Raw genomic sequence first — 18,208 nt, forward strand, 5'->3', positions numbered from 1 at the left:
CCTTATCTCCCCTCTGCTACTCCCACAGTGAAGCAGAATAAAGAGCAGAGCGGATGGTACATAAATATGGTTAAGAGTTATTGCTGCTATAATGTGAAGGCTTTTAAGTGGCCTGTTAGCAAAGCATGACAGGAGTAGAAATTCTTGCTCATATGCACTGAGAATCTGAAACAGTTTGTGATGCTCTATTTCTGGAGTATGCTGGGGGGAAAATGCCTTAGTTAAATATAAAGGATTGTCTTCAGGAAAAAAAAAATCCTCAAAACCAAAATCAAACCAAAAAACTCCTTTCTGCTGGAGCCTATGGTGTTCTATCTGTGGCTGAATATGATAGTATGATCTGTAGCAAAATGCAGCATCAGAATATCTGGTATGTGTTAACATTTTAGTTTTTACTGGAGCAAATTAAATGTAAAAGTAATTTTGTTAACAGAATGCTTTAAAAATATTGAGTTATTTATTTGTTTTCCTTCCCCCATCTCCAGGCTGCTCCTAAAAACAGCAGAACAAATAAGCCTTCTACTCCTACCACTGCTCCTCGAAAAAAGAAAGACTTGAAGATATTTAGAAATGTGGACAGTAATCTTGCTAATCTTATCCTGAATGAGATTGTTGATAGGTAAGTCTGAAGAAAAGTAGGCTTTTCAATGCAGAGAGCTTCTTTTTCAGTACAGTCTTTGTCCACTTGGAATAAAATTAGTACTTCTAGTCTGTTGTGGGTCTTTTGGAGATTGTTGGGGGTTTTTTGTTGTTGATACATTGGCAAAAGGATGAAAATTCAAATCAGAAATGCCTGTCTTTTTAGATGCTTATCTTTTTAAATTCTTAGCAATATAATTTGTAGATTTCCTCAAAAAGGTTCTATATAAATAGGCAAATGCATTAAATTAGTCAGCTGCAGCTGAAAAAGAGTATCTCATTGTTAAGACTAATTAGTATTCCATTTCTTTGTTAGTGGGCCAGCTGTCAAATTCGATGATATTGCAGGGCAGGAACTGGCTAAACAAGCTTTGCAAGAAATTGTTATCCTTCCTTCTCTGCGACCTGAGGTAAGCAGCTGGGGGGTGTGAACAGTCTTTGACAGAATCAAAGAAATGTATTGTGCTTCACACATGAAGTGGTGGTTCTTGAATGCTGTCTTTACTGGCTACGATCGCTGTTGATATCTGTGTGGTGATGCAAAAGGAGGATGAATTTATGTGTTAAAATGCTACCATGAAATTCTGAAATTCCTTTTCTTCCGGTTAGTCAATGTTGGAGAAAGTGATGAAGACGAGAGCTTAAGACAAACCAACTTAACCAACCAAACAAAACAACAACAAAACACACCACCCCAAACAAAACAAAACACCAAACCAGCAAGCTGCAAAGCCCTAAAAAACCCCAACCAACAAAAAACAAAACAAAAAATCCTGAGAATTTGTGAGGCTGACTATGCCAGACGGCTATAGCTGGGTGTCCAACCCTATATGGACGTGTAAAGGACAAAGCCCAGAACTGGGAGAGTGAAACAGATGAGATTTGTATAGGTAAATTAAGTTATGACACTATCTGATTTGAAAAATATGAAATTGGTATTGTGGTCATGTTCTCTGTGGATGTCAGTTAGACATTCTGAATAGTCTGTTCACAGCAGGAGAAGATGCAAAGAAGCGTAGTGAACAGGCAAATATGCTGAGGTGTGTAACATTTGAGGGCAGATTTCCTCTACTTGGCTGCCTAGATTCAGGTCTGGTCTATATATTTCTGGAATTTTTTGAGCCACTTTTAAAAAATATTAAATCAGTCATTTCTCAAGCTGGACTTGCTAAAAGTTGCTGGACTTGCAGAAATTGCATACAATGATTTACCGCAGTGCTGATTATGCAAGCAAAATTGCTGTTTGTTCTTTGCTTGCTGTGGGTCTCTTTTGTCATGTTGATGGGTGACTGGACTTGCTCTGTGGTCTTCCTCTTTCCTTTAATGCAGTTTCTGGTTTTGAAGCGTCACAGGGAAGAAACCCTGAACCTGGCGTAGCATCACAGGAATACTAGTCCTGAGGAAAAAAAAAAAGCTTTGGCATCAAATATGTGTGCTCTGGTATTCTTACGAAGAAGGAAAATGTCATTGTACCATCTTTGTTTTTACAGTGCTTTAGTATGTCACGTTTGTTGTTCAGTAGCAATAATACAGCGAGCTGGGTGGGAAGGACTTTGAAATGTGAGGCTTGGAATAGTTATGACTCTTTTCCAATAACAGTTGATATTTTCAATAAGGTTGTCTTTTTATTACTGTAGCTAGCAATGGGCCTGACCTTGCTGTTGTTTGAGATATAAAAAGAACAGAGAATCCTGCAAATTTTTAAATGTTCCTTGAAAGAAAAGAGATCAGTTTTATTCCTTGTAAATGAACATGGTAGATGTGGCAACTATAGGGAAATATTTAGTAAATTAAATACTACTGTTTTAACCTTAATGAGTGTTTTGTACTCAAATTGATATTTAAACAAGCCAATTAATGGTATTTTATGTAGGAGAGCAAGAGTTGAGGTGAATAAACAGAAAACACTGGCTGCAGCCATTTTGGCAGTAAGATGCTAATAAAATGGTAGCAATTAGTTCAGACGATGTTGTCACAGAGGCACCCAAGATAACTCCAAATAATAAGGTTAAACCAGCTTTAATTCAGAACCGAAACCAAATGACAGACTGAAACCAAACAACAGAAACCAACGCAAGCTGGGGAGTAATCCAAAATCAGTCAGCACTGCAGCAACGCTTAATAAACTGTAGGTCAAATATACCAGTTGGGGATATTGTTACCATACCACCACACAAGAATGATGATCCACAGCGAGCACACACTCACTCATAAGAAGCCTGGCTCATTCAAGGGTACCCAGAAGAAATACCTGCTTGCCTGGGGTGGGCAAAGGCTCACTCAAGGATCTATCTAGAAGAAAACAATCACTCACCGAGGAGAAGGTGAGGGCTCTCAGTCCCAAGAAGTCTCCTCAGACAGTGTCCCTGATCTAAGGTGAGGGCTCCGATCACAGACCCGCTGCTCAAAGCGGGTCTTCAGAGGAAGACATGTTTTATAGTCTGGTTGGATCTGGCCCTGGTCTTTATAAGCATGGGCCTGGGCACCTCCTTGGCTCAGGACCCTCTCTGTTGACCAGGGGTCCCACCTCTCCTGCCCCCCCCAGCCAGAGAGGAGGTGAACGTGCAAAGTCACTCTGCCCTGGGGTGGGGAGGACATGACTGTTGGCATCAACTGAGGTGTGTATGTGAGTACAGGCACAGTGGGCCACCAAATGTGCAAAAGAGCCATCAGCTGTCATATTTGAAAGCTCCGGACCTCATCAGGGTTCATGCAACTGCCAGACGTGTTTAGGATGACTAGTTTGTTAACAAACATCTTAAAAGCTTAGTGTGTCTCGGTGATAAATGGCAGTCACAGCTGAGCTGCATAGGTGACGATCAAGGTGAGAGAGAGTTGTAGACTTGGTTTGGACTATCTGAAAATGGTAGAACTTCCAAAGGATGATTCCCAACAAAAGCAGTCAGGCAGGAGAAGCACATCGTGGTGTGCAGCATGGAAAGCAGAAACACTTGAGGAATGTAGTTGTCCGGGTTAAAACTATAATACATTTATAATGTAGGTGGTATGTATTAGTAAATAGGATCATGCTGGATAACTATTTTTAGTAGTCAAAGCAAATCAAGCACAAACAAAATGCCGTGAATGATGAAATAATAGAGAAAAAGTGTGGTGGTTGGTCATCTCAGAAACACTACAGTGGGAATGGAGCCATTTGTTATCATGAATATTGTGGAAAGGAGGGCTTGCCAACAGCAGTGTTCAGACATGGTGTGTGTATATAAGAGACTCACTACTATTGGTTTTGATTGTTGGGATTATTGGGACCTGGAATGGAGGAGTGAGTGTGAAACCAAAAAAGGAACTCTAAAACTCTTGGGGAAAGTGGTAAAGTGCTGGGGAAAACAACCTATGGGAATAACTAAAAGAGATGTGCTTTATGAGAGTTTGTAGATTTGCTTGCTGTGATGCTACATAGGATGGGTGCAATTTTACAGTGTAGGCCAGATGAATCCGATGCAAAGTGAGAGGCAGAAGATTATTATCAGTAGCATTTAGAGAGAGTAGGTGGCTGTTAAGTAATATTTTAAATAGTTTTGATCAAAGCTTCGCTTCTCAAGTTTCATTTAACAAAAAAAGATGGAGTTTTTCCATATGAACTTAGTAGGAACATTGCTTTAAGTCTCGTACTACACACCTGCATTCTCCCTTTTTAAATTGAATTGATGCTTTAAACTTGTTGGGCTGGTCTGTCTTGTGCAAAGTGTTACTATCTTTTATATTGCTTTCACAGTGCATCTATGCACAGAACAATCATAATGGAATTTAACACTTGTGTGGGAAACAGTAGTGATTTGCATTAGGTCAAGTTAATAATAGAATGTAGTTCTCTAAAAACCTGCACTGTTGTAGCACTGCTACTATTGCTATCAGTGCCAGCCAGTGAGCCGTTCCTCAGTCTTAAGCTGTTTTCTTACGGAGGTAAATCAACATTTTCTTTAAGTCTTTGAAGGTAACTTATGGTGATGTACTTTTCAGTTATTTACAGGACTTAGAGCTCCTGCACGTGGGTTGTTGCTGTTTGGCCCACCAGGAAACGGGAAGACAATGTTGGTGAGAAAATTACTTCATGCATGAGTTGGTGGGCTTAAAATGTAACCATGAGGGGTGGCTTTCGGTTTGGGTGTTGTAGTCATAGACTGTATAGTCTTCCTGAATATATGTTATGGTGTTAATTTAATATAAAAATGCAAAATTGTTCTCAACTGTGGATTTTATGGGGAAGTGAGTTGCTAAACTGTTCCCTAATTCTCTTCGATATCACAAGTAATATTTTAAAACTTAAACTAGCAAGTCTAAATTTTTTTTTCAGAGAGAGTAGAAGTAACATAGTTAATTGTTTGTGTACAGCAGTGATTAATCACAAATGGTCCACTCTATACTAAAATATACTAGACGTGGAAATGGGGAAGGAGCAGAGTAGCAAGAAAGGGGGTTGTCTGACTTCCACACTGCCACACACGGAGCATAAGTGCGGTGGAACTGTCTGCCTGCTGCTTGTTTTCTCAGCCCAATGTGCTGGGCTCTGGGAACCAGAGGGACGTGGCTGCGCATCAGTCAGGGAGCATTGTGGGTCCCGATGCAGCTGAACCGGGCACATGGTCCTGCATCGCACGGTGGCTGCAGCTGTGCGCTCCCTGTGCTGACACGGAAGCTGGAGCAGCTCTGGAGCACAAGAGTGTGCATGCTGAGCAGCTCACTTTGCCTCATCTGTTATGCTTTACACACTGGAACATAATTTCTAATGACTAAAATTAAACAATATAACCAGGGAATCATAGTCTCCTGAATATGGCGAAGCTGTTACCAAAGAGAGTGTGCTTTGTGAGCATTCTGGCTGAACTGATTCTTTTTCCTAGCTCTCCTCTGAAAACAGTTTTTGTATAGATAGGGTACAATGAAAAAAAGACATAATTTTTAATGTGATTTGATCCATCTGCTACCCTAAATTAGTTACAACTGTTTCAGATGTTGACTCAGGATACATTGAAAACAGCTGGAGACTTTTATTCTTCAGTATGTAAGTTGTAGTTGGCTATGGAAATGGTGTGGTTAGGGAAGTCTAAGGGTGTCTGGAAATTTCTCTAGTGGTTCAACCACTTATCTGTTTCTATTTGTAAGTGGCCTGTACAGAATTTTTCTGTAGCATTTCTAAGGTGTTCCCTTTGAAGGAATAGGGGTTTTCAAAATCGTCAATCAGGACATGAGTGCTGGCTGCAGAAGCAGAGAGGTATCTTCAATGTGATGTTTGAAAAAGTACATTTTTTTTTTTTCCCCCCCTCTCCTAGGCCAAAGCAGTTGCTGCAGAATCAAATGCTACTTTCTTTAATATAAGTGCAGCGAGCCTAACTTCAAAATACGTAAGTAGCAGCTGTAAATTATATTGATCTGAAAACACACATATTGTAATTGGGGCTTAAGAAGGCCAGAGATTGCAGATGAGTCTTTGTTGAACTGTTAGACTGTAGTGAGCATAAAGTTCTAAAGAAGTTACTTGTGAAGTAAAAAAAATTGTTTCATGGTTGTGTTAACTCAGTGTAAAATGCTTTTGCAGTTCATTCTGACTCTGGCTGCCATATAGATGAGTGGTTGTGGGGTTTTTCTTCTTTAAAAAGTAAATGAAGTGAATCCCAGCTCCCCCTGCTTTCATTCTAATTTAGGCAGCAAAATCTCTTGACAACTCAATTCTGATCATAAGTGAACTTGTAATATTTCTTTTAAGACCTAAACAATGCTGTGGTATGTAATAGTGAACTAGTGATAATCTGAGTGTGTATGAGTGGACTGAGCGTGGTTGATTATCAGCAAGATTTTCTGTAGATCCTTATGTTAGCTTTCTTGTAATAAACGCTTTCTAAACCTCGTCCAAAACCAGTTTGCTGTTGTTTTAGGTGGGTGAAGGGGAGAAACTGGTGCGTGCTCTATTTGCAGTAGCCAGAGAGCTTCAGCCTTCTATAATTTTTATTGGTAAGACCTTAAATGTTGTTGACTCTTGTGCATTTTCTTAAATATTTTGACTTGGAAAATTGGAATCATTGAGTAAATTCTTTGGGTAATTCTGCAATGTAGAGCAAGTGTCTCGGATATGACCTGCTGACTAATCAGTAGTTTCATTTAGAGCATGTTGGATTACTGTTGTATTATTTAATTGGTGTAATAGTGAGAAGAAATGCCCTCAAGACCACAAATGCTGTAAGTCCATTTATGTATTAAACTGTAAACATTAAAATGGGGTTTGCTTATCCCAAGTTGCAGTTTATTATCAGCAGGATTTTTTTTCTCTCCTCTGTGCTTGGTGTTACATATTCAAAGGACAACACATTATACAAGCTTTTAAACTTTATACTGAGATCTGTCTGTCTCCTAGGGAATAAAGGTCTGATCTCTCTTACTGGAGCCCTATATTAGCATAAGAACTTAGGCAAATATGAAGACTTTAATGTTGTATGCTTATTTAAGATGTATTTCTTTCTTTTTTAGATGAAGTCGATAGCCTTTTGTGTGAAAGACGAGAAGGTGAACATGATGCTAGTAGGCGTCTAAAAACAGAATTTTTAATAGAATTTGATGGTGTAAGTATTTAGTCTTGGATATTGCTTGATTTAGCTGAATTGGCTAATGGAGTGGGTGCCACTATAAGCTAGAGATGAAGGACAAATGGGATGTGGCTGCTGGGGCTTAGCTCTGTGTCCTGTCCCCACCCCTTGATGGCCAAACAGCTTTTTCCTGTTGCTGTTAACTTTTACCTGCTTATTGTAGTATTCTGGAAAATTCAGTCTGAGGTGAGAGGTAATAATCTGGAGATGAGCTGAAATAATGGGTTGAAAGATGGAGAAGAAAGGATAACAAGTGGCAATAATGAAGGAGCTGTGTGAACAAATGTTCTTACGGGCCAAGAGGGACGCTTGAGGGTGATGTGGAGTTGAATCCTTGTTTGCAATTGCATGTTTTGCTGAAATGCATCTTGTCCTTTTGGCAAAGTAAAAGAAGTTTAAATGGCTTTTAAGTGATGTCTTTGATTTTTAAGGGATATGTGTCACAAAAGTAGCCGCTGCCAAGGGGTGAGGTGAGGCTTGAGGGACGAGGATTTCAGCCTAGTTCAGATCATGGGGATACACAGCCATGACACTTGAGAAAGATGCTTTTTATTGAGCTATAGATTTTTTTTTTCTTTGCATCGTGACCTAGAGGTGACAGGATACATTAAGAATATATTTAATATCACATTATGTAATACCCAGGAAAAAGAACTGGGTTTCATAGTTTTGGGAGGGGGAGAACAAATGAATATCAGAATATTTTTTAGTCACACAGAACTGTTTTTTGTATTGAACAATGTTAGTTTATATTCCACTAGCACAGTAGAACTTTGCTACTGTGGCGAAGCAATAGTAATGAGGTACATGAGGAGAAGATAACTATAGAGAGACACAATGGGATCAGGAAAATCTTCTCCAAAGTGCGAAGAACCAGGATAAATAATGCAATGTGACAATGATATGCAGAAATTATTACGCACACACACACATATACACAGAGTTTTCTTTTAAAATGAAAAGGGGAAAATTAAACAAATTAGTAAGTTAGCAAACTTTGGATCAAGGTGTAACAATATCATACAATATGTTTGTGGAATGTTTTGGACTCAGTAAGGCACCAAAGAACTTAAGTCTACGAAGGACCGGACACCAGGTGAATAACAACATGTCTCTGATACCCAAGTGTTTTCTCTGAAGTCTGGACACTGTCTATGTTCTTGGGTATAAAATCAAGTCTTGCAATTGAGTGAATTAGGGGAGGAAGGTGCTGTGTCTGTGTACTATTGAATAGCATCTCATTTTGCTTACTCACTTCTTGCGAGACCCCTGTTAGATCAATCTCTGATCAGAATGGTTCTGGCTGTATCTTAGCCTAAAGTTTTGATTCTCTCTTTCTCTGTAGGCTTCAAAACAATGTTTGCTGTTAAAACCCACAACAGTAGAAAGTCTCGAGCTGTTTAAACATCATTATCTCTGGATGACTAAACTTCTGAGTGCTTTTTGTGGTCTCAGTTTTTTCCAGCGTTGTAGCATGCAGGTCCACAGCAGCATTTGTGCTCTTGCAAGTCTCTTTTCAAGCAACATGAATTGCGCATAGTGTCCTGTGTTTACATTCCTTTTTTTTTCTTTTTACTTTTTCTTAGTTGGACTTCACATTTATCTAAAGAATGTTTTAAAGCTAACTACATGGGGGGAAAAAAGCATGCACAGGAAGATCCCATCAGTGCACTGAACACATGGCAAGTCTCTAACTGGTTTTATTGTGTTAGTGCTTGATGTAAACTGAAAGCTGTCTTGCCTTCCTACACTGTGTAGGTACAGTCTTCTGGAGAGGACAGAATACTTGTGATGGGAGCAACAAACAGGCCACAGGAGCTTGATGATGCTGTTCTCAGGTATCAAAATGTCTCCTCCTTTGTTGGAATACAAAAATATGATGTTCATTAAGAAGAGCAGGTTTTGCTACTTAGTGTCTTGGTGGTTTTAGGTTTTGGAATAAGTACCAAAAGCTATTTGGCAAGGTTAAATTATTTAAGCTCTCAAAGGAGGTGCCTATCCCTTTTCTTTTGGGATATATCTGCACAAGCATGATGGGCTTAGGATTGTCTAAAACATCAGTACCTGTTGAGAACAAGCCAGCATTTTATAACCTTCTTGCATTTTATATATTGATTTTTTTATTATTATTATTTGGATCTTAATGGCAGGATGAAGGAAGAAATTCGACCAGTGAAATCCAGTATTTCTTCTGTGTGAATTTTAGACTTTTGATGTCCCATGCAATTACAGATCTCGCTGTAGATTTGCCTTAGGACTCTTTTGCTACAAATTCTCATGCTTGCTTCTCTTTTCATTCTTGATTGAGGAGAATAGGCATGTCAGCACTGTCTGAACAAATAAAACACATTCTTAATTTTTCCAGAGACTTTTTGTGTACCGTGGAGAGACACTTCATTTTGTTGCTGGTAGTCAGTGGTATTTCTACCTTTAGAGTATTATATTTCCTGCCTGGGAGGACTCTCATAACTTCAAATTAGAGTAAGGTGACACCAGTGGCTTCTGCATATTGTTTGTTTGGATGTTGGTTTTGTTGTTTTCGTTTGGGTTTTTTTTTTTAATCTTTAGTTCTACTCCCTAGAATTTGATGATGTAAGTAAAATTTTGACATTTATCAAACCAAATGTTAGATCTGTGTACGCTAAAAAGTTATAGAAGTATATGCGTATATGTCCATATATGCTTTTTTTTCTAGACGATTCACCAAACGGGTATATGTATCTTTACCAAATGAAGAAGTAAGTATTTTTTTTTCCATGCATTTTCTTCGTTTTAAGATCAATTTTACTAAAAAATAGAATAAACTATGTTTCTTAGGCTATGCCTAACTTGCCCTAGTGAATGATTACAGTTTGGTGAATTAGCTTCTGCTAATTCATAACAGCCATAATACACTGTGCTTTAATTCTAGTGGTTATCTTAAGTTTTTGCATTTCTTTTACACATGCTAGTTGCAAATCTGATAGTAGCTACTCAGTATTTCTTGGCCAGTGAGTTGTTGCTTACATACTAGCAGGCATGGACAAGTCTGAAGTAGGGCTTGCAGGAGCATGTTTGCTTGGCTGGAGAAGACTGTTTATTGCAAAAGATGAAAGTAGCTTTCTTAAAGTACTGTTTTTCAGCTCAACAGTGGATTAGGCCTTTTGATGAGGATTCTAATGCATTATTGTTGAAGTAGTTTAACCCTTGATCGTTACTACCAAATCCCTTTCTCTTCCTCAGAAGAGATGATAGTGTACAGCCTCATTGCAAAAGCACTATAGGCGAATTTAAACTACTGAAGCAGAAAAGCTGACCTGACAAACATGTAATTTTGTTGTTGCAATAGAATTTTAAGTGTACCATAAAAATCAGTTTTACATCTGATAAACATATCTTCTTTTCAGACGAGACTGATTTTGCTAAAAAATCTTCTAAGCAAGCAAGGAAGTCCATTGACCCAAAAAGAGTTGGCACAACTAGCTAGGTAAGTATTTTGTAACTTTACTAAATAAATATACTAATCTACTGCATTCATTCAGACTGGGTTTTATTCCTTGAAATGTACTAATGCTTACTGATGTAAATCATCAGATAGTGACAACACTTGCTGAGAATGAGTTGCCTGCGTTTGGGGAAGATGGTCTCCTATCTGGCTATATGGAAGTATTTTTATATATGCGCATATTTATATATATATGTGCTTGTTTTTTTTCCCTGCACCACCTGCCTGGGTTTCTGTTGTTGAAACATGCTCATCAGTGCTTTTCTTTCTGAGGAGGAGGAAGGAGGGGATGCTTTTCTCCACCCATCCCCCAGGCAGTCCAGCACTCCACCCTGATACAAAAAGACAGTACCAGTTTTGCACTTGGCATGTATTTCAAATCAAAAGCAACTTTTCTTTGCTTGTCCATTGCTAGATTTGTTGAAGGTATTACCAACATAGCAGAGCAAGCACTGGATAATTTCAGATTATTTTCAGTTTCATATTTGATTGGAAAAACGTGGGTTAAATACCCTTCCTATTATGAAATGAAGTTATTTTATATTTTCCATCATTAAGATGTGTGGTGTTGGGTTCTCATGGTGTCAGTGGGTTTAAAAGACTACAGCACAGTCGAGGTTTTGGCTTTATATTCATCTGCAACAAATGATGAGAGACTAGTGGCAGGGCATTCTCATAACAGGCATAGTAAATATGCTTGAGATTAGTTTTCATCTACAAATCCTAGTTGATTGCTGTCTTTTTGCTTTTCCTAGCAGGTTATTTGGGACTTGAATAACCGTACTTCAAATTTAATCTGGGAAAGACTCAATTATAGATCACTTACGTCGATGCTCTTCTGATTTATTAAACTTGCAAAATAACATCAAAATAATACTTCTGATTAAGTAACATTTTAATCATCTGCAATTAAATTGATATGGTTTGAAGCAGGTTTTGGTTTTGCTTTTTTCTTCCTCTTCTCCCCCACTTTTTCCTTGGACAAAGAATGACAGATGGATACTCTGGAAGTGATTTAACCGCATTAGCAAAGGATGCAGCACTGGGCCCTATTCGAGGTAAGCTGCTTTTTATTTAGGTTTTGAAAAAACTCAGTGCCCTTGATATTAGAGATATTATATTTTCCTACATCTGCAAAATTCATAAACCTCTGAAATCAAGCTTTTTAGATTGGATTTTGGTCTGTTCCTCATAATAGCATCTTTAAAAGACCCTACATAAAACCCTTCAGTATCTCACCATGTGAAAGAAACAACTTTCGTGTCTTAAGAGGAAAGCAGAATGAAGCGTTTTTTCACATTTGTGAGGTTTTTTAACTAGTGCATCTTTCCTAGGCTGGTGTCGGTTCTATTGTATCTAAATTATTACTTGAATAGCAGTCTCTGACTGCATTACTTTATATTAGAAAGTGGGTAGATCTCTTTTAAAGTCTAAAGGAAGGAAATACTGAATCAGTTGACTTATGTGTTTTGGGTTTGTTTTTTTAGATATGGTTTGAATGGCATAGCTTTTTTGTTTTTCAATCTTTTAATATTGAATTGTGATCCAGATGACAGTAGTGACTCAAGTAAAGTTTTATCTATATGTTGTTCTTCTGATGTTTCCAACTTTGAAAAAACACAATTGTAATGCACAGTGAAAATTATACTTTTTTCCAGACACTGCCCCTGCTTTGTTCTGTTTCACTAGGCAGTTAGTATGTGTCCAGGAGCCACATCTGAAAGGGCTGATTTTGTTTAGTGGAGATGAGTGGTGGGATTTTGTGAAGAAAAGACTGTGAAGATTTTGTTAGTTTTTTGTTTGCAGATATGTTGTCCTACCTGACAGAAAGGTACTAAAGGCAGCCAGATTGGAAGTGTTCTGTAATATCAGCCTATTATGTGTAAATAAAAGTTGTTGCAACTCTCTTAAATGATTTATGGGGATGAAATATCTGTGCGTGTTTTGTGGGCGTGTGTGGTTTATTTTTTATTGAGTGAGAAATCCTATAGCATGCAGTTTTGCCAGTGAACTATCTCTTGGAAAGCAGCTGCTGGAAAGTAATAGTTCTTTATTCACTTACTTTCAGCTGTTGGAATTGTAAGGACCTCTTCCAAAATCCTGCATAATAACTGGGAAACAAAATTGCAATAAATAGGTCTCACAAGAGACATTGTGTTTCCTAAGACTTGAATATATTTATTTAGAGTGGTTGAATTAATAAAGAGTGCATTTAGGTATGCAGGCTTTACTTGGCTGACAAATCACTTCACGTGCAAGTCCGATTTGAGAAGAGGCCACACAATGTTGTGCACCCTGTTTCTTCTACCTGCTCCTGGCTTTCATGTAAAACAATTTATTTTAAAAAATGTGTCATACCTGATTTTATTTCTATATTCTTGGGTGACAGCAACTTTCTGTTTCCTGAAAACTGTGCATGTTTGAGGGGTAAGGGGCTTGTAGGTACCTGGAATAATAGTGGGGAAGGCAGCTCTGTTACTGTGCTGTTCCCCATACTTTAGGAAGAAGGAATTAGTTTTACTGCCACTTTGTACTGTGTCTGCAGTGACCGAGTGTGGGAGCAGCCTGGTTGAGGAGCTGATAAATGGGGAAGGAGGAGGTAAAAACATCCTGTACCTTTCTGAACAGGAGATTATGTTGAGGCAGAAAGGTCTAATTTTTAGTTGCAGTTTGGTTTGGTTGGTGGTTTTGTTTTGGTTTTGGGTTTTTTTGGGGTTTGGTTTGGTTTTTTGTGTGGTTTCTTTTTTTTTTTTTTCCAGAATAAAAGTGCTTTTAACATACTTTAGTTGTCAGAAGCAGTGGAAGTTTTCCTATGAAACACACGTATGTTCCTTTATTTTCACAGAATTAAAACCAGAACAGGTGAAGAACATGTCTGCCAGTGAGGTATGCTGTTCTTGCAGTTGCATTTTCCCTTCTGAGTAGAATACATGCTCACCAGAGACTTTTAAGATCCTGTTATTTACACATAGTATCATACAAAATACCCGGCATAATTTCTTGGCGGTTATTACCCTTTGTGATTACTTCTTCATTGAAGAAAACTCTTTACAAATAGTGATTGAAAAGAAAATGTGTCCTCAAGTGTCTGAGGTTCTTTGTGTAGTTTGTTGTTTATCAGGCCTAAGAGCAGCAAGTCTCTGCTGTTGTCAGTTTCAGCCCGACTGCCCTACCTTTCCCTTTGCACTGAGCTGCAACTTTATCTGTTACCTACCAGGTGATGTCAGAGGCCTGGCTTTTATTTGCTCGCAGTGGTATTCCCCCAAAACATACCCAAAAGTTTTATGTCAAATGATGTGTTTTATTTCGTCATCTTAGGGAACACCTCTGAGGGATTTTAAAAGAGGTTTGTTTGCGTATATGTATAATACTTACATTCATTCACATGGACCGTCATAAAGAAAAACACCACAAATTGCATCTGTAAACATCAAAAGGAAAGGAAGAGGTTGGTCACACATATAGAAGTTTCTGTTCAAATGTATGTGCAAACCACAGTTATGTAAGGGAAAATGAAGCAAAACTTAATTCCCCTGTTGCTTTCTGTGTTTAGCTGTAGATCATGGCTAAGGCTCTGATAAGCTGAAAGGATTTGTGGCAGGAAGATGAGAACATCCTGTGATAACTTGTTGTGAATGCAAGTTTACTTCCAATAGCCTAGTCCAAAAGAAACATGGGGAATCTTCTCCAGTTGTAATGTTAGTACTCCTTTAGTAATGAGACTGGTTGTTCCACACACTCTGGTTATCTCCCATCATGTCAGGCATTTATCTATATGGGAGGTATATATGTGTATTTATGCTTACAATCATGTCCTCAGCAAATGGCTGAAAGGCATGTGTTGTATCAGAGAGGTTAGATAATCAGGATTACTTGGCTGACAGCATCCTATGGTCTGAATACAGTTGTGGAAAGGGTGGGAACTTTCAGTACCTTATTCTCCTGGCATGCAGAGATTATGCTATACATGTGTTAAGAAAAAATCCTACATCTTACTCTTAGTTCTGTGCCCTCATATGCAGCAGCTTGCACCACCTAGTGAAATAGGAAGTAATAATCTTTTGGGCTATTAAGTAACAAGGCAAACATTACGATTACCAAATGTTAGTTTATTAAAAACTGTACATACTGATTGTCTTAAATTACAAGACTCTTGGATCTGGTCCTAGAATCACAGAACAGCCCAGGTTGGAAAGGACCTTGGAAGATCATCTGGTCCAATCTTCCATGGGAAAGGGAGCCCAGATGGGATTATCTAGCATCCTGTCCTATTGCATCTTGAACACCTCCAGCGATGGGGACTCTACCATGTCCCTGGGGAAATTGTTCCAGTGATTGACTGTTCTCACTGTAAAACAATTTCTTCCTTATGTCAAGATGAAGCACCCATAGAATATACTTTGTTAAAAGTGAATACTGAAGTGCTTATTTGAATAAGCTGAAGTACATAAACCACTTGTGATCCTGATGTCTTTCATTTTTTGTTTAGATGAGAAATATCAAACTATCAGATTTCACGGAGTCTTTGAAGAAGATAAAGCGCAGTTTGAGCCCTCAGACCCTGGAAGCATATATTCGCTGGAACAAGGACTTTGGAGACACCACGGTGTGAAACACTACCTGAAGTGAAACGAAGTGCTGCCTAAGGAACAACTAGTACACACTACTGGAAAGCAGCCAGAGTTTACAGGACTTTACAGATCTTTCACGTATCTGCATTAAAACTTGAGATTAAGAAAAAACTATACAATGTGAAATGTGTTCAGCAAAGCCTCCTTGCCACTTAGTGAGGATTTACACACTGTAAGTAAGAGCACAGTAGGACTTGAGATAAGATTCCTAGCAATTTGATTACGGTTTGAACTATAATATATGTATTTTGTTTCAGCTAGAAGGCTCTGATGATATTGATCATTGGAAAACCTTTTCCCTATGTTGTGTGTGGGTTTTTTTTTTTTTTTTAATTTTGCTATGACATTGATGTCTGACTTTCTTCCTTATAACTACTAACTTAAAATTGGAGGTTTGTAAACTTTGGTTCAGTTTTTGACTTTTTTATCCTTAATGTGCCAAATAAAACAGTTTCCCTATGCAGAAAGGAAGAACAGCATTGGGGAATTATGAGAATTAAAGTGTAAAAAGCAGCTGGTCTGTTATTACCTGTCTTTTTGTTTAGTTGTAATGTGACTGTATTGTTCACAGAACAGTTTTAAAGAAGACCTTTGATAGCAGAACAGCAAAAAACCCCAACCCTATAAAACCAGTTCAAACTATCTTTTAAAAAAATAGTAAATAAAAAGTAGACTAAGACATTCATTTACTGGCAGTATCTTCTCTTAATGCATTTTGTAACGCTTCCATTGGTAGAATGTTAGCTTATGCTTATGGTGTACAACTTGAAGCCCAGCTGATGTTTGAGAGAGTAAGTGATGCTAATTGTCAAGTTTCAGAAATGACGTGTTTCTACTCTGTATTTTGGTCTGTTTATGATAATTGAAAGTAAAATCTCCATTGTGATAATTTTTTTTAATCTACACATGTAAGCATTAAAATACGAGGCTACATGTTTAATACGTGGCACACATTAATGTTTTTATAGCTTTCATATGTTTTGGTTTATATATTAAAGTATGAAACACTCAACTGATCTGCTTTTTTAAAAAGAAACTGCATCTTTGTACAAATACTTGTTTTATTATATAAATGACAAGCTATTAAAAAGCCACTTAAGTGATAGCCTTTAAATACTGTAATAAAGGAAAACATCTTTGCCTTTACTTCTAAAGGCTTGACATCTTGTTTACAAATTCTGTATGGGTTTGCAAGGCAGAACACTAGTTCCTTTTTAGAGCGGTTTCTGCTTGCTTTTTTTTTTGAGACAAGTCTCCCAACTTTGTGATATTAAAAAAATGCATATTGTTTACGGTTTTTTAAATTGAGTTGTGTTGTTTGCTTTTGATCTTTACAGAAAATTTTGTTCTTAATTTTTCATTTAACTTATTTTTACTGGAAGGAGTAAGTCAAATGTTTCTGGGACTACTCACCTGGAAGTTGACTATAAATATATTTTATATAGATATATATACACATATATATGAAAAAGCCCCTAGCTGATAGATGCAGTCTAAGTATAGTAATACCCAGAGAAGACACTGTGCTCACCGACTAGTATTGGGTACTAAATAGTAGAAAGTGTGTCAGACTTTGGAGACACACAGATACAATATGTTTGGGATTGTTTTTTTTGAACCAGAGATACTTTTAACTGATTTTAAAAGTAAAAGCAAATAAATAAGAGAAGATCGTGTTACACTAATATGCCTTCTGAAACAGTCTAACCAAACCCCTTCTAGCCTTCTTAAGGGTACGACTCTCTCAAATGTATGTCTGATGTAAATGAAACGTGATTTCTGTCCACTGATTCATCTTCCTGGGGAAGTAAGAAATGCTGGAAGATTTCAGTTGCTTAAATCTTAAATTCTCTTGAATCTTAAATGCTTGTGTTGCCTTAGTTCTGCCTGCAGTAGATCATCTCTATTGTTGGAGATTCCTGGCTGACTTGATCCATATTTGTCATAGACTTCATAGCGCTAAGCATGAATATCACAGAATCACAGAATAGCTGGGGTTGGAAGGGATCTCTGGAGATCATCTAGTCCAACCTAGCTGCTAAAGCAGGTTCACCCAGAGCAGATTGCACACAAATGTGTCCAGGCAGGTTTTGAACGTCTCCAGAGAAGGAGACTCCACAACCTCTCTGGGCAGCCTGTTCCAGTGCTCTGGCACCTTGAAAGTAGTTTTTCCTCATATTCTAATGGAATATTACTGTTTTATTAGCATCTGCCAGACAGCTGAACATCTAAGAAAGGCCCTTGGGCTTCCTATTCATAACACTTGTATACTCGCCTTGAGATCCTTTGCAAAATGAGAACTTGAGGGTAACATTTCTGGTTTCCAGTATTCTGAAGTATTTATCAAACTCTATTTTCCTCCACGTATTTTGAGGTATATACTGGTATTTATTTCAAATACATACCTATTGGCATGTGATAGGTACCTTAAATGTAGAGGCAGAAGTTCCCATCTACTAAAATGCTGCCAGTATGCAGCACAAAGGGTCAGAAATCTGAGTTGCTCCTTCAGAAAGAAAAGGGACACCAGCCGTTTCACTTGTTCGTACAAGAGAATCTGTGTGACTGGTACCAATGCTTTTGGTTTATCTGTTCTGCCTTGATTGTTTTCTGCATGACAGATGAACTACAGCCCTATAAATTTGTTCTGGAACACAGTAATAAGAACTTAATTTGGTCAGCAACATCAGTTTACCTCCCAGCTGCTGGATTGCAGGCAGCCCAGAGAGGTTGTGGAGTTTCCTTCTCTGGAGACATTCAAAACCTGCCTGGACACATTTGTGTGCAATCTGCTCTGGGTGAACCTGCTTTAGCACGTGGGTTGGAGTAGGTGATCTCCAGAGGTCCCTTCCAACCCC

General features: G+C 38.1%; 1 protein-coding gene across 6 annotated transcripts in view; it reads left to right on the top strand.

The window, feature by feature from the left end:
• SPAST (spastin) overlaps positions 1-17,360 on the top strand; it is a 36,162-nt gene extending 18,802 nt beyond the window's left edge. For all 6 annotated transcript variants that reach the window (XM_065630926.1, XM_065630930.1, XM_065630928.1 and 3 more), the window contains 12 exons: positions 486-619; positions 956-1,049; positions 4,618-4,692; positions 5,928-5,999; positions 6,531-6,606; positions 7,120-7,211; positions 8,994-9,073; positions 9,931-9,973; positions 10,622-10,701; positions 11,707-11,777; positions 13,565-13,605; positions 15,209-17,360. In XM_065630926.1, coding sequence (XP_065486998.1) covers positions 486-619; positions 956-1,049; positions 4,618-4,692; positions 5,928-5,999; positions 6,531-6,606; positions 7,120-7,211; positions 8,994-9,073; positions 9,931-9,973; positions 10,622-10,701; positions 11,707-11,777; positions 13,565-13,605; positions 15,209-15,331 — 981 coding nt within the window. In that variant the 3' untranslated portion in view covers positions 15,332-17,360. The remainder of the gene's footprint in view (positions 1-485; positions 620-955; positions 1,050-4,617; positions 4,693-5,927; positions 6,000-6,530; positions 6,607-7,119; positions 7,212-8,993; positions 9,074-9,930; positions 9,974-10,621; positions 10,702-11,706; positions 11,778-13,564; positions 13,606-15,208) is intronic.
• Positions 17,361-18,208: the final 848 nt, after the last annotated feature.

Source organism: Caloenas nicobarica, chromosome 3 (assembly GCF_036013445.1).
Source record: "Caloenas nicobarica isolate bCalNic1 chromosome 3, bCalNic1.hap1, whole genome shotgun sequence".
Taxonomy (NCBI): Eukaryota; Metazoa; Chordata; class Aves; order Columbiformes; family Columbidae; genus Caloenas; species Caloenas nicobarica.